The sequence below is a fragment of the Podarcis melisellensis genome, assembly GCF_964234715.1.
Source record: "Podarcis melisellensis genome assembly, chromosome: 10".
Taxonomy (NCBI): Eukaryota; Metazoa; Chordata; class Lepidosauria; order Squamata; family Lacertidae; genus Podarcis; species Podarcis melisellensis.
Genome location: NC_138542.1, coordinates 7,617,195 through 7,633,909, shown reverse-complemented (window position 1 = coordinate 7,633,909; position 16,715 = coordinate 7,617,195). Strand labels below are relative to the sequence as shown.

General features: G+C 46.3%; 1 protein-coding gene across 5 annotated transcripts in view; it reads left to right on the top strand.

The window, feature by feature from the left end:
• Positions 1–1,177: 1,177 nt before the first annotated feature.
• The window catches only part of ATXN7L1 (ataxin 7 like 1), a 78,183-nt gene continuing 62,645 nt past the window's right edge, over positions 1,178–16,715 (top strand). For 2 of the 5 annotated variants that reach the window (XM_081927670.1, XM_081927669.1), the window contains exons 1-3: positions 1,178–1,386; positions 2,061–2,129; positions 4,317–4,379. In XM_081927670.1, the coding sequence (XP_081783796.1) occupies positions 1,272–1,386; positions 2,061–2,129; positions 4,317–4,379 (247 nt within the window). In that variant the 5' untranslated portion in view covers positions 1,178–1,271. The remainder of the gene's footprint in view (positions 1,387–2,060; positions 2,130–4,316; positions 4,380–16,715) is intronic. The other 3 variants (XM_081927668.1, XM_081927671.1, XM_081927672.1) reach the window with 3 other exon arrangements.

Genomic DNA, 16,715 nt, shown 5'->3' with positions numbered 1-16,715 from the left:
TATTTCTCCACTTTAACTTAATAATTTGTTCTAACCTGCTATTATTTTACTTTTCTTCTTTCTTCGTTTTTTTGATGTTGAGCTAGAGAAGCTGTTATGTACTATGTCTATATTTCAGAAACCCAAACCCAAAACCACGCCAGCGAGGAAGCGCTCCGAAGAAGCGGACTCTCCTTCCTGGAAAGAGCTCCCATCTCCCTGCAGGGAGCCCTCCGCTCTCCCGGTGGTTGCAGTGGCGTAGCGTGGGTTGTCAGCACCCGGGGCAAGGCAAGTAATTTGCGCAACCTAACCCTAACCCCCAGATGTTGCGCCCGGTGCGGCCGGCCCCCCCTGCACCCCCCACGCTACGCCACTGGGTGGTTGGGATGATATTCTGAACCCCGGAGGAGCAGCGCGCCTCTCTGCCGGGCCAGCCTCCTGCGATGAGGGGAGGCTCTTCGGCCCACGCCTCAGGAGGCCCCGATCCCCGCTGCGAAGCGAGAGCCTGAGGAAAACTTTCCTCGCGCCCTCCCCTCCCCCCCAGTCACGCGACGCGACGCAGCGCGCGCTGGGCTTCGGGGTTTGATTTTCTGACAGGTTTTCCTCTTCCCGCTTCCCTCACGGAGGGCGAGGAAATCCGAGCACCGAGACGCGCTCGAGGGACAGCAGCTGAGGCGGGCGAAGGAGCCTCGTCCGTCCACGACCCTCCCCTCTGCCACCCGAATTCCTTGCTCCCAGCCTCGTCCCCTCAGCGCGGTCTCCTGAGGCGGCGGCTGAGGGGGAGAGAGTCCAGCCGGCGCCTCCTCTCATCCCTCGACCGGGGGGGGGGTCTTCTAGTCAGTGGACTGCGTGGGTTTGGTTCCCTCACCCTGCCCCTTCCCCACGCCCCCCCCTCTTTCTCGGCGCGCCTCCCCTCCTCGCGGACTCGGGCGGGAGGAGGAGGCGGCGGCCCTCTTCAGGGCAGCGGCTTCGCCTCCCCGCACCGCGCCTGCGCGTTGGCGGCGGCGGCCGGGGAGCCCGATCTGATAGGGAAAGCCAGGGCTGACACTACCCCCGTGTGGGCGGCGGAACGTCCCGAGGATGACGTGCGGCGTTCTCGAACCCCGTGTCTCGCTCGCTGGCTCCTCGCTCGCCTGTGCCGAAGGGAACGGGGGAAGAAGAAGCAGCCAGGAGGAGGAGGAGGGAGGAGGAGCGGCGGCGGCAGGAGCGGCGCGGAGGAGGAGGAGACGGAGGAAGAGGAGGAGGAGGAGGAGGAAGACTCTTGCCGGAGGAGCGGCGGCGGCGGCGGCGCCATGGCGGCCCTGGAGCGGCCCGTGCCCAGTCCCGAGGCGTTCCTGGGCCAGCCCTGGGCCGCCTGGGTCCGGGAGGCCGCCCTTCCGCACACGCATTGCGCCGCCCCCCCGCACAGTAAGGGCGCCCGCCGCACACAAGGACCGGCCAGGCGGGGCGGCGGGTGGGGTGCGGGGCAAGCCGAGGCGCCCCTCTCCCCGGACACGCACATGCGGGGTGGATGCGAGCGAGGGAGGGAGGGAGCTTGCATGCCCCGCCGCCTCTTCTCCCCCAGCACTCCACCGACCCATTGCATTGCATTGCACTTGCCTTGCATTGCATAGACCCCCGTGGCAGTGGGCTTTGCTCCCGCCCCCGTCACCCAGTTGCATGGAGACCCACCCACCCACCCATCGGTCCGTCCATGTGTGCGGGTGGTGCTCTGTGCCCGGCCGGTGCTGTCCTGCTGGGCACCTCCGGCTGCAGAAGAGGAGGAAGATGCTGTCTGGGTGGCTGGCTGTCAGATGGAGGGGGGGGGAGGGGCAGGAGAATGCCGTTGCATTTGGGGAGGGGGTGGGGTGGGGGGCGATCTGGGCCAGGGTGCTGCTGGGTGCGGAATGAGGAGGCAGGAAGGATGCTTGTTGCCTGGTTGAAGGCTGCCCGGGAGGATGCTCCTGCCTGGCAGATGCAGCGATTGTTGCATCTTGCCTTTTTTTGCAGCCGCTGGCTAGCGGAGCACCCTTTAACTCTTTAGCGCTCTCGTCGGATATAGCGGCCTCTGCCCTCCCTTGACTTTTGCTTCTCTTCTGCAGGTATAGAGCTAGAAGATGCTGGAAAAGAGGGTGGAAAAAGCAGGGAGGTGATGAGGCTTAATAAAGAAGGTAAGGAAGGGGCCAGGGGTCTGACCATATGTTCTTGTACCTTGCTCTCCGCGTGGCTCTGGTTAGAGAGCTCAGGGGTTTTTTGTTTTTGTTTTGCCAAGTATGGCTGGGGCTTCACAGCCATGTGGATCCTATTGAATCTAACCACAAATAAGGCTTCCTGGGCCTATGCATTGAGATAGTTCCATGTATGAATATTCAGTACTTGCATGGTTCTCTTCAGCTTTTGTTTTATAAGGAACTGGCTATCCCATTATTAATTTGAGACAGTGCTGTGTTTCAAATGTGCAAGTAAGTACACACTTATATCTGCTCATCTGCGTCCAGGCTAGTCAGCTTTTCATATTCTTTTTACTAACTTCTTCTGTAGCTGAAAAGGCAACAGCTGAATCAAGCAATCACATAGTTTTACTTTTAGTGTTGCTGAAAACAGTTCTGTCATAATAACCAGATGTTGGGTCAATATTCAACATAAGCTTTGGTTTTCATGATGATAAAGCTGTTGGTGCACAGAGGTTCAGTGAGTAGTGAGTATTTAAGTTTCAGGCAACTTTTCAAACTAAATGAGCATTTATGTATGAGAAACATACATAAATTGTAATTCAGAGAATTGTTAATATGGCACCAGGTTTGTGAGCATGTGTGCAGCTTACGAGTGAGTGAAGTTGGCAAACAAGCCTATACTTTCTATCAAGGAAGAACTTATGACTGCAGACAGTTCTTATTGACAGATTTGTTTTGTAATGTGATCCATAGACTTATCAGCAAGCATTTGTCAGATTTTATGTACATTGAAGAAGCTGCGTGGGTTCATGATGGCATGAGCAAGGGTTTGACACACCCTTTTAGCAGAACTGAAACTAACTAGTGTGTATGTTGTAGAAAAACACTGTATTTTTGGAACTTGATAGGACAAGCTAATGGCTAGATCCTGTTAACTAATGTGCTGAGACAATACTTCATCAAGATCAGGCATGTAGATTCCAGGACCATTGAAGGTGGATAGCTCATTCTGCCTTGCTGGTGCAGGTGCCGAACTCTGGCCCAAGCAAAGAAGCAGGATGAGCCACGGGTTTCTCCTTTTCCACTCTACTGAGCTGTGCAAGGGCTATTTTTTTTAAGTGGACGTGTGGGAATGAGTGAGAGTAAGGTTAGTAGCTTTTTAAGTGGCAACTGTCAGCATACTCCTGTTTTTACTCAGAGGTAAAGCTATAAACCTAATTGTGTCTACTCAGAAGCAAGTCCTCTTGAATTTAGTGGGGCTTCCTGTCAGGTAAATGCAGGTAAGGATTATAATCTTAGTTCTGCTGATGGTGTCCATACGACGACATTCTAAGGGTACATTTGTATTAGCGCTTAACTGGGAGTCAGCCCCATTAAATATGGTGAGGCTTACATTCCCAGGCTTGCACACCGCATGCCGTTTATCTGCCCTGAAGCCAAGAACAGTGGTGTAACTCTGTTACACCCTTTTGAGTTTTTGTGGTATTAAGAGGCTTTTGGAAGGGGCATCAATGCTCCACCAGCAGATTAGGATATATAATTATTTACCTTGAAAGAAAAATTCAACTCCAAGTATAGATACATCAGCTTCTAATAAATCTTAGTACAAGTCTAGGACCAATATTATTAATTATTTTCAGTATCACAAGCATATGTTTGGGGGATAGCTAGGGTTTTATAACATTTTGTAATATTGCTGTTGCCAGGATATATCATAAATTCAAATTAATCCGCCTCCCAAATTACATCAGACTGAGCTGAAAATTCTCACGATAACTGCCTCCAGATGTACCTCAGAAAATTCCGTTGTAGAACCGCCTGGTCCATAGTGTTGTCCATAAGAGGAACTGTAGTATAAACGTTGCAGGCTAAAAATGTTCTCCAATTTTTAAAATAGTGTTAAATATGTCTCCTTATTCAAATCCTCACATATTTTAACTGAACTTATTTCCCAGGAAGTGTGCTGTGCGGTTGCTTTGAATTGCTTGATGACCCTGAATATGAAGATTAATGTAAAATTTTGATAACTGAGATAATACAGTAGAAGGGAAGACTGAGAATTTAGTGGATGAATGTATTTTGCACTAGTTTGTATATAGACAGGGTCATTGAGCTTGCCGCAATTTCAGCTCCTGTATGACGTGGGTCTTTAAAAACAGTAGTGTTTTTTTATATTTGTTGTAGGGTTCATTCAAGATGGGCTACTTCCTGAAGCAGCTTTTCTGCATGAATCTAGTGAACTGAGAGGTACGCCCCAGGGATATTCTTTGACATTGCAAAAGCCCTTGGATCACATTCTGCTGTAATGGCTCCCCTAAAAATATTGTTGTTTCTGCGATGAAAGTGGTCCCTCCATAGTTATTTCTTAGGGAGGTGGAAACTTTATGCTTTTAAAACACAGTGCAATTACTACATTCAAATTAAACCATGTTATGATGTAAACATAACATATTAAAAGTTTACTTTTAGCTGTAGTATATTCCTAGCTTATTTTAGGCACCCCCTTTGTCGGGCCTAAACTGAAAAGTTTCCACAATATAATTTGCTGCAACCTGTAGGCTCTTGTTTTCATTGTTTGTGACTGACGGCAGCTTTTTGAAAAGGTGTTGTGGTTGTTGTTTGCTTAAATGTTGATTGCACTTGATTTAGTACCTGAATAGTTTAGCCAAGGAATCTATGTGAGAACAAAAAGTGTTTGGCTGGCAAAGTTCTGTTGATGGGGTCCCTCCACGCCAATGTTAACCTTTTATCCTGTGTGAGAGAGCAGAGTAATGCCATGTTTTCTGATATCACACTGTCATAGCTGTTGATGTACCTCATTGTCGGCATTTGCCTGCTAACGTAACATGCCTTCAGGCTGAGCCGTTGAATGGCCTGCATGAAGGTCCAGTTGTCAAAATGAGCTTTGGTTATACTTGTTGTTTGGTTGGAGAATAACTTTAATTAATAATCTACAGTATTGAATAAGTGAGGCTTTCAAATTGAGAACTACTCTTTGTACTCTCTGTGGTTTAGACCACAGCACCACCCACATCCCTTTTTGTACTCTCTTAACATCTACCATAAAGGGACGCGGGTGGCGCTGTGGGTTAAAGCCTCAGCGCCTAGGGCTTGCCGATCGAAAGGTCGGCGGTCCAAATCCCCGTGGCGGGGTGCGCTCCCGCTGCTCGGTCCCAGCGCCTGCCAACCTAGCAGTTCGAAAGCACCCTCGGGTGCAAGTAGATAAATAGGGACCGCTTTCTAGCGGGAAGGTAAACGGCGTTTCCGTGTGCAGCTCTGGCTCGACAGAGCAGCGATGTCACGCTGGCCACGTGACCCGGAAGTGTCTTCGGACAACGCTGGCCCCTGGCCTCTTGAGTGAGATGGGCGCACAACTCCAGAGTCTGGCAAGACTGGCCCGTACGGGCAGGGGTACCTTTACCTTTACCTTTAACATCTACCATTGTGGCACTAGGCTCTCTCGGCATCAGAAGGGTGGCAGAAGACTGCCTAGACACAGCTAGAAATACTACTGGGATGGGTGGGCAACTTTGCTTGGCTATCTTGCAGTTTATCTAGCGGCTTACTGTAATATCAATTTCTGGGGGCCAGGTCTCCAGATCCCAGAACAGCACCAGATCTGTTTTGACATCTTGATCTTACGGTGATATTTAGCAGCTATGAAGTGCTTTTAGAGCACACTTCATGTCAGTTCTCGGTGAACTGAGGATTTCATTTTATTATGGATATCTTCATATGGCAAGTGGTAGGATGCTGAGAAATACTGCCTTCACTTGAAGTAGGGACCTACTGGCTTACATTCTTGGGCTGCGTTCTGGTGCACATTTATTTGAACACAGTGGGATTTAATTATGAGTAAACATGCACAGGACTTCCTCGTTAGCTGTCTTTCATCATTAGCTATTTTTCACAGTCTGGGGAAACAAACCCATTTCGAAGGTGGTAGGGAGTACAGTGGTAAAGGTAAAGGGTAAAGGGACTCCTGACCATTAGGTCCAGTCGTGACCGACTCTGGGGTTGCGGCGCTCATCTCGATTTATTGGCCGAGGGAGCAGGCGTACAGCTTCTGGGTCATGTGGCCAGCATGACTAAGCCGCTTCTGGCGAACCAGAGCAGCGCACGGAAACGCCGTTTACCTTCCCACCAGAGTGGTAACTATTTATCTACTTGCACTTTGACATGCTTTCAAACTGCTAGGTTGGCAGGAGCAGGGACCGAGCAGCGGGAGCTCACCCCGTCGCGGGGATTTGAACCGCCGACCTTCTGATCAGCAAGTCCTAGGCTCTGTGGTTTAACCTACAGCGCTACCCGCATCCATAATCCCTTCCGGAGGTCTGTTTGTAAACCAAAACACGTTGTAACCCAAGGTGCGCGTTCGCCAATGGGGCCTCCCAATTTTTTTTGTTGTAATCCAAAAAAAAAATGGGTTGTAATCCAAAAAAAGTTTGCAAACAGGGACACACACTTCTGGGTTTGGCGTGTTTGTAATCCAAAATGTATGCAAGCCAGACTGTTTGCAAAGCAAGGTACCACTATATTTTGTTTAGTCCCTTCTGCTCAGGAGCAGTGCTGTGCTGCCACTTAGTGAGGCAGGGTAAGGCAGGTGGGGGGTGAAACTGGGGCTCCGCGAGCACACTGGCAGAGCCAGTCCAGTACTCACACCTGTGCAGCCTCAACTTTGCAGCCTTGCTGCCCCAGCCCTGCCCTGCCCTACTAAGTGGTAGTGGTTATTCTGTTGGTTGGGAGGATCGCGGAATTCTGCCTCCTGCTCTTGCTTCTGCTTGTATGCTGATGTTATCACACACCATAAGGGACACTGCCTGTCAGTCTTAGGGCTCAGAGTTCTGACTTGGTAGCAAATGTGTGAGGTGCATGGGGCTTGGCTGTCAGCACTGGCGGAGGAAGAGGAGTGCAGGGGGAGCAGTGCAATCCTGGTGGGGTGCCATTGTGGCTCCCCCCCCCGTGCTGATGCCGCGCCCCCCCACAAGCGGCGTATCATTCCCCCGGGACTCACACCACACCCCCACAGGTGGTGCGCCATGCCCCTGGGACACACACCAGCCCCGCCTGCTCTTCGCCCCCTGGTGCTGGAGCATGAAGCTCTGCCACTGGCTGTCAGTACAATCTAGGGAGCAAGGATAGGCTGATTTGGAGAAACTTTGATAAAACAGAGGCAGTGGATTGCGCAGTTCTGCTTTAGTAAAGAGTTGCTCTGATTAGAATTATACCGCATCAGGGTATATATAATAGGCCTTTCAAAATATTTATTTAAGACATTTACACACCACTTAGTTATTTGCATTTCTGAGTGGTGTATATAAAAACAATCCACGGAAAATGGGACAATAAAACAACACCCAAATTATCATAAAATGGAAGTAGTATCTTGACTGGGTGTTGTTGTTTTTTAAGCAGACCATGTGCTTGAATATATTGTAAAAATATGTTGCTGCACAACATTGAAATGTATTATAATAATTTAAATATTAAATGTTTTTCTTGCATTAGAGAATCCAGAGCCTTGTTCTTTTGAGAAATAAAGCCTGGGGAACAGAGATCTCATCCCAAGAGCACTGTGTGCTTAAGTCTCTTTGATACAAACGTAATCTGTGCACAGAATTTGATTGTTTCGATGCGATAGCATGCATTGCCCATGCAATCTCTTCAAACCACCCAGTGGTTGAAAAACAGTTTGTACAGAATCTGACTGGCTAATATGTGGAAATAACTCTGTGTGTGTGTGTGTGTGTGTGTGTGTGGTCTACTCACATAAGTAGTGTCATGGTGGAGGAACTATGGCTCCTGAAAGATTACAGCAGCTACTTCCTTGAAAAGCAACTCCCTGTTTCTTGCACATCTGCTCCTGGGCAGAAGCCACTATGTACCTTCTGTAAGTGCCACTTCCGATGTTAACACTATTCACATGAGTATACCGCCTGCATGAGCAGCTTTTGCAGTCAGTTGCAATGCGGAAAAAAGTGATACTTGGCATGTATCTTTGAAATGTTCAAAATAGTACGAAGGGTCATTGGTTGGGAGAGCTTTGCATACAGTTGTTCCCAGGTTCGTTCCCTGGCACCTTTAGGGTAGGCTGGGAGAGATCATGCTTTAAATCATGTCAGTGGTCCAGTTCACATGTACCACTAAGCCAAACCATGGCTAAGCATGAACACATGCGCTGAAGTTACAGTAAAAATTGCAGCTGCTTTGCTGCTCCCTCCTTGTCTTGTTACCTGGAGCTAAGCCATAGTTTGGCTTAGCATTACATGCAAACTGAGCCATCACAGACGGTACTGACCAAGAAGGCACAGTGATCTTTGTGTAAGGAAGCTTCCAGTGTTCTTGCAGTACAGGCAATCCTTGTTTGGTGAAGGTGTTCTGTTCCAGACCTCTGCATGTGTAAGCCTGCTCCATCCCTTTTCATGACGTCTTTATGATGTTTTGGGGCTACTTCCGAGTTCTGAGCTGTGCGCATGTGTGTGATCATGCGTCATTCGGAGTTGCCTGTAACCCTTACAATGTTATCTTAGGTCACCTCCAGATGACCCTCTTATTGAACATTTAATACTGATTTGTTTGCACAAGGTTTGTGGGGAGGTTAGATGATGTTGGCTATTTATTCAGTATTCGTTTTCCGAGAGGTTTGACAATGTTCTGTCAAGTAAGTGTTATCTTCCCACTTTCCAATTCTTTTTCCTGTCACTTTTCTTACAGCAAAAAGTCCAGTGAGGTGGTGGTGGCTACAGACGGATTTGTTCTGCAAGAACACTGAATCAACTTTAATCATGTAACCTGAATTTCTAGGTGTGATTGAATCCCACCCGAAAACAGCAGCAGTCTGGAAGTGCCCTTATAAATCATTATAATCATGTTAGGTCTGTCAGTATTATTCCCATATTTTAGATGATGGGGTGGAGGCTGAAAACGATGATGTTGTCTAGGGTTGCCTTCACAAGTTTCAGGAGTGGGCTCTATCCCATCCCTTAGCCATTATGCCACACAACGGTGTGTGAATCAGCTCTTACATTGTGGTGTTTTGCAGCGATACTTTTATTAAGTGCATATGGAGTAGATGCTTGTGGGTTGTTGTTGTTTTTAGTTGTTAGGGGATTTGATCATGAATGAAAAGAAATCTTTCTCACCTAGGTGATTCTTTGGAGTGAAGCTTACCAACATGAGGAAACCTTGCATATGCGTCATAGTGTAAGGCAGGGTTGTGGTGATACGATTTAGGATTAGGGTTAGCTGTGCATTTGCTGTTTTTGTAGCACTTCACTTGAGAAATCCTTTTGACTCAGCACCGATATTGTTACTGAACCTCTGTGTCTGGAGTGGCAGAAACTGGCTCGTTGGCTTTGATGCTGTGAGTGGAGAAACCAAATAGGCATCTCCTGCTGGCTTCTTCAAGGCTGGAAGAGCTTGACTGATCTTTGTAAAACATCTTGAAAAAGAAGAAAGTAGTTCAGATCTGTGTTGGAGGGAAACTTCTAATGTATTTTTTCAGCATGTTGCATGTCATTTATTGGGGGATCGAGATCTCCCAAGATCAACCTGGCCCTTATAATATGCAAGTACACTGTGTGAATAAATTCTCATTATTTGAAGTTAGAGAGAGAGAGAGAGGCTGAGGCTATCCATTTTCCCTAATAGTCTTGAGCAGAATAATTGTTCTTTGTCGTTCCTTTTTTCTTGAACAATACTATTTCATCTGCTACTTTAAGAAAATTTAGGTTTTCCCTGTTGCAGCGTACTGGTTGGTTTGCACATAGCGCAAATCATGGCTAAGTGTGAATGTGTGAGATTATTATAAAATAAAATATGCAAAAGAAAGATTATTACAGCACCATGTAAGATACCAGAACACTGATCTCCAGTGCAACAAATGCAAACTATAGATTACTCTGTAGTGACTCATTAAAATTTGGCACGTTAAAACTCAGGCCTCCCTATTACGTACTGTGTTCACTATGCATCTGTTGAGATTGGTGCTGCATAGTTGGCCAATGGGCAAGATAAAGGAAGACAGAAGGCAGGTGCTCTTTCCTAGGCCTTTGGTTGAAATTTCCATTCAGCAATGAAGGATGTGGGAGAGAGAATGGATGAATCCTCGTGCTTGCAGTAAAAAATTCTTATGCTTGAAGTTAGAACCCTCAAAATTTCTGGAGAACAAAGAGATAGCCAGGACATGTTGAGCCTTTTAGGCACTTTTGTCTTACATTGTTAACTTTGAGCAAAACAAATTAGACTCTCACGTAAACAGCTAGTGTATCTTAACTCTCCTGCGCCATTTCTGCAGAATAACCCATGGGTTCCCTTCCCATCCCAATTGAAGAACATGTAGCTTGTTTGGCAGACTTGAAATGTGTCCTTCTGAATGTGAAATTGTATTATATAAAGCAGGAGTGGGAAACCTGTGGCCCCCCAAATGTTGTGTCCCCAACTCACATCACCCCCAGCCAGCATGGTCAATCGATTGGGATCATGGGAGTTGTAGTCCAGCAGTGTCTGGAGGACCACAGGTTCACTAATGTTTATGGAAGACAAATGTGGAGAGAAATTCCATCAAATACAAATTCCGCCTGTACTAATTAAACCATTAGGGTTGTTGTTGTTGTCAGTGAAGCCTAACATTTAGGTATGAAGGCACACTATTTGAAAGTTAGTGATAGATGGAGGAAAATATTTTTAAGGTTCCATGCTCATTGAACACTTTGGTTCAGTTCACAAGCTTTTACTTCGTCCATCTTGAGCAAAACTTTAATAAGACAGAATATGTTGGATTCCTTTTACAGCGAGAAAATTCAGTTTATCTTCATATGTTGCTGCCTTCCAGTGGAGCTTACTTTAATTTTGTTGCTTTTGAGACAAAATTAATTCCAGGTCTCATTTATGACGTACGATTGTTTTACCTAAAAGGCGTGTGGTTTTTTACATATAGGTGTTTTACCTATATGGCATATGATTGTTTTACCTATAAGGTTGATGATCACATAGTTGGAAATAGATTTCAGTGGAAGGACACAAAGCATGATGAAGCATTGCCCAATTGCCACAGAATAGCCTATCGGTTACTAAATGATTCGTACAATACACTGTACAATTCTGAAAGTAAAGTCTGAAATATTGCATGTAGCTACTGTTGGTTACTGCTATTCCTTGCAGCCTATACAGGTTTAATGGGGGGTTAGGAGAAGGGTAGTACCTCTGGTAGAAGACAGGTTGTGCTTCTTCTGGGGTATCTCATCCACCTTTGGTCCCTACCCTGCGCTCAGCTCTCACCTGTAGCTCCTAGAAGCTCATCATACAACAGCATTGTACCCTGGGAACGGTTTCTACTGGCTGGATAAACCAGATGAGGCTAGCTGATAGGTCTCAAACCCTCGGTGAGTTAGGGATTTGCCCTGCATGCGAAGTCACGCTCCGGTGGATCGCTTGGACGAGACCGATAGTGGGTCCATCGGTCAAGGGGCTAGTTTCTGTACGTGCTGTAGCAGGAAGTGAGGGGCAGATGAGGCTTGTCAACCTGGGAAGGTAGCCCATCTCGGAAAAGGAATGTCCTCTGGGAACGCAACACATTCACTCTTGATTCTTTATAAGATGGGTGATGTCATGTCCAAATATGCTGCTGATGACCCAGCTGTGTATCTCATGGCCTGACGTAATATCCCTGCGTGGATACATCAATTTTCCTTGTACAAACTCGGCATGTGGAAGATAGAGGAAGTGATAATTGGGAGAGGGCAATGACACGAGCCTTTTCCTTCCCGCTTTGGTTCACAGTGGAGGCAGGAAATGGATAATTAATTTGGCCATATCTTTAATACAGAAGCTTGAATACATGAACTTTTTCTTCCCTTGGTACTGTTTCCATAAGCTTTACCCATATGTTTATCAGGCTGCCTCTGGCATAGTTTTCCATGGCATAGACTGCTCTGGCACCTTGCTTTTTCAGTTATGGGGGCTTCCAGTAGCGTTTGCTTATCACTTGCACCTTGTTCTGGACCTATCTCCGTGGCTGCTTTTGCCCGCCTAGGCAACTCGGTGTAGCAATGGTAGTTGCTGCTTTTGTATGTTCTCTGGAAGCTCCAGCTGTTACAGTGACTAGACTGCTGGCAGTGTGTGGGCAGACGGCTGACGGCATGTGGCACTTCTGCTAGAACATTTACATTGGCTGCCCATATGCTGCCAGGCCAGTTTCAGGTTATTCCCCGTCTTACAGAGGCCCAACTAGCTTCAGCCGGAAGTTGGGCATTAACCTTTTAGCAGAGATTCAGCAGGCATCCTTGCTTTTCACTTTCAGGCATCTCTTGAATAGGTTTCTGTGCCAATAGGCCTTTTGATTTTTATTATTATTCATGTTTTTATACTGTATTTTATGCTGCTTTTATAATTGTTTTTAAAGTGTTTTAAATTTGTTGTTAGCCGCCCTGAGCCCGGTTTTTGAACTGGGAAGGGCGGGGTATAAATAAAATTATTACAGTGGTGCCCCGCAAGACGAACACCTCGCAAGACGGAAAACTCGCTAGACGAAAGAGTTTTCCGTTTTGGAGGTGCTTCGCAAAACGAATTTCCTATAGGCTTGCTTCGCAAGATGAAAATGTCTTGCGAGTTCCTGCGGGGTTTTTCCCCTCCCCCCCTTTTTCTAAGCCGCTAAAAGCCGCTAATAGCGCTAATCCGCTAAGCCGTCAATGGGCTTGCTTCGCAAGACGAAAAAACCGCTAGACGAAGAGACTCGCGGAACGGATTCTTTTCGTCTTGCGAGGCACCACTGTATTATTATTATTATTATTATTATTATTATTATTATTATTATTATTATTATTATTTGCAGCGCTTTAACTAGCCAGTTACTTTAATTCACATTGTTTTTATGTTTTATTGTTGTTCCCTTCCCCAATATCTTACAGCACGGTGGCACAGAAATACTTTTATAAATAGATAAGTATATATGGCATTTCACAAAGAAGTAGTTGACAGGTTTGTACTCTAAGGGGCCTGCAGTCTGACACAAAGGAAATGGGTGTGTGTGTGGGGGGGAATCAAGTGGGGAAATAATATGGGATGAACTTCGGTTTTGCATGTTTCATCTTTTTTACAGTAGGGTTTTGAAACAAGGGGCATAAGTTGGGTTTGAAGTAAGTAAGGGTGAGGTCTTAGAGGTGGTATGTGCTGCAGCCTTCCATGCAATTCTAGCTAAAACAAATGAAAATCATCAAGCCTGCTATGGCTGCTTTACAAGATAAGCTGCTGCCATGTGAGGACTGCATTCAGGAAACCTCTGTGCGCCACAGTTGCTCCAAGCAGTGAGCTTGCCACACTGATGTCCTCCTACCACACAGAGTTTGGTTTCATGCTGCTGCCAAGCTGTTGTCAAGAGTTGTTTGGTGGGAACATGAAACAAAACATTCTAGGAGCTGGTTCACACGACAGTTGCACTGAGAAAGATGAGCCTTAAGTACAGTGGTACCTCGGGTTAAGGGGATGCAGGTGGCACTGTGGGTTAAAACACAGAGCCTAGGACTTGCCGATCAGAAGGTTGGCGGTTCAAATCCCCGCCACGGGGTGAGCTCCCGTTGCTCGGTCTCTGGTCCTGCCAACCTAGCAGTTCGAAAGCACGTCAAAGTGCAAGTAGATAAATAGGTACCGCTCCGGCAGGAAGGTAAACGGCTTTTCCGTGCGCTGCTCTGGTTCGCAAGAAGCGGCTTAGTCATGCTGGCCACATGACCCGGAAGTTGTGCACCGGCTCCCTCGGCCAATACAGCAAGATGAGCACCACAACCCCAGAGTCGGTCACACCTGGACCTAATGGTCAGGAGTCCCTTTACCTTTTTACCTCGGGTTAAGAACTTATTTCGTTCTGGAGGCCCGTTCTTAACCTGAAACTGTTCTTAACCTGAGGTACTGCTTTAGCTAATGGTGCCTTCCGCTGCTGCCGCACAATTTCTGTTCTCATCCTGAAGCAAAGTTCTTAACACGAGGTACTATTTCTGGGTTAGCAGAGTCTGTAACCTGAAGCATCTGTAACCTGAGGCGTCTGTAATCCAAGGTACTTTCTGTAAGGGGGGGGGTGTAATTTTTTTCTGGGCAAAAAGTATAATAGAAACCACGCCACCTCTGCGCTACAACAAAGCGAGTCAAACACCAAGGGACGGTATTTGTCCAAGCCAGACAAATACCAGGAGATAACTGTAGAACACAATACACTATCCCATTCCAGAGGCCTGAAACCGTTGTGCTATTTTATATTCAGTCCACCACTCTGCAAGCAGCTGGTGCAGACTCTGGCCTTTCTCTCTTCCTACGCTTACAGCTTGGAATCAACTAGCTAGAATTGCATGGAAGGCTGCAGCACATGGGTTAAGTTTTAGTTTCTCTTTACAAATTGTTGCCTGAGGCAGCAAATTTTGAAATGTATTTGTGTTTGTCAGATGAGCTAAATAGGTAATGCTGATAGGGTAGCAGCTTAATTAGTAGAATCATAGAATTGTCGAGTTGGAAGAGACCCGAGGGTCATCTAATCCAACCCCTTGCTATGAAGAAATCTTAACCAAAGCATCTGTGGCAGATAGCCACCCAACCTCTGCTTAAAAAGCAACAAAAGAGAGTTTACCACCTTCCAATGGAGCCTGTTTCACTTTTGGAACGGGTATTACTGTTAGAAAGTTCTTCCCCATGTTTAGTCGGAATCTCCTTTTTTGTAGCTTGAATCCATTGATCCTACCCTCCCGAGCAGGAGAAAACAAGCTTGCTCTATCTTTCATGTGATAGCCCCTTTAAATATTTGACCATCATATCTCCTCCCAGTGTCCTCTTTGCTAGGCTAAACATACACAAATCCCTCAACTGTTCCTCATGAGGCTTTGTTTCCACACCCTTGGTCTCGCCTTGGTCACCCTCCTCTGCACATGTTCCCACCAAATTAGTGAAGCTTTCTTGCAGGTGGGGTTAGGTTTGCACATCTGAGCAACTATGATTAGAAATTAGGTAGGCATGGATTTCGTAGGACTGTTGATGTTCCAGTCCCACCTTCGCCACAGATTCACTGGAAGAACTTGAGCAAGTTACAGTTGTACCTTGGTTTTCAAGCAGCTTAGTTCTTGAACGTTTTGGCTCCCGGACATCACAAAACCTAGATGTGACTGTTCCGGCTTGCCAACTATTTTTGGAAGCTGAACGTCTGACAGGTTTCCCGCGGCTTCAATCAGAAGTCGTTCTTTGGTATTCAAACATTTTGGAAGTCGAACAGACTTCCAGAATGGATTCCGTCCGACTTCCAAGGTACAACTGTATTCCATCGCAAATCAGTAAAATGGTGCCAAATCTGGTGCATGTGTCTTTCGCAGATACTTCACTATTTCAGCTGTAAAGCACAGTATTAAATGTTAACCCTTGCGCTGAAGCAAAACCAGAGGAGATCATATGTTTATAAAACATTCATGCACCTGCTTTGGCCCACATCAACCTACTTTTGAAGATAATTATGATGACAAAGCACAGGTAAGGCTGCAATTCTATGCACGCTTGTCTGGGATATATCCTGTTAAACTTAGTGGCGCTTTCTATGTAGACAAGCAAAGGGTTCTTCTGTAAGACTGTAAATAAGTACTTTGCAGACTTAAAACCATAATAGTAACTTTTGAACGTTTCTGTTTGTCACTTCATAACTTCTTTGGAAAGAAAATAGTAAAAATTCCATTAAAGCCGAAGTCTTAAGAACCACCGCCATCATGCTTAACGGAGATAATATGAGGACAAGTCGACTACTAATCCAGAACAAAATGATCTCCACGTTCCTCAACAGATTGCCAGTTTTGATGTAGCTGAAAAACCCTGCCTGTTTCTTATGGCTTTGTAATATCCCAAACTGAAAACATTCACTTTACTCTTGCCTAAGCAGCTAAACACTAATGAGTAACACTTGCACTAATAGTTCTAAGATTTATGTAAATCGCCAGGGTCTCCCTTAACTGAGGGATTCCATTCTGTGTCACAGAAGCCTATTTTTCCCGGTCTTAGTTGTTTGGTTAAAGTTGTTACTGACACAACTGTAGCAGCTGGAGATGATGGGATGATAGTCGAAAACATCTGGAAGGGACCAGGTTGTTGGAGGCTGGTGTGGCAGCCTCCCAGTTGTGTTTATTTCATGAATTGGTGCTTCTGAGATAACACCTTGCATGGTTTCTCATATTTTGCTTTCTTGCAAGAATTCTGATGAATGTGTATTTAAGCCTTCAAACTGCACCACAACCCTTGCTGTGTTGCTTCTTCACTTTGGTTATCGATTGTGTCACATTGCATTTTCACAGAAACTGTAAAAAGATGCCAGGTATGAGAATCTGATGTATAATAACTGGTTCCTTGTTATATTTTCATGGTGAATCTAGTGGAGGAATGATGTATGAACACTGACTTCCTTCCACGATTTCTCTCCCTTCATGTGAATCAAGGTTGGAACTGCTCTGTGTGTCCTTAAAACTTTGAGGGAGGGGTGCAGCTTGGGTTATAGTAAGAATGTCGGCATACAGTGGGTTAACAGGTTCCCCTTTGTCTGGCAAAGAGGACTCTGGTGTTACAAATGATGAG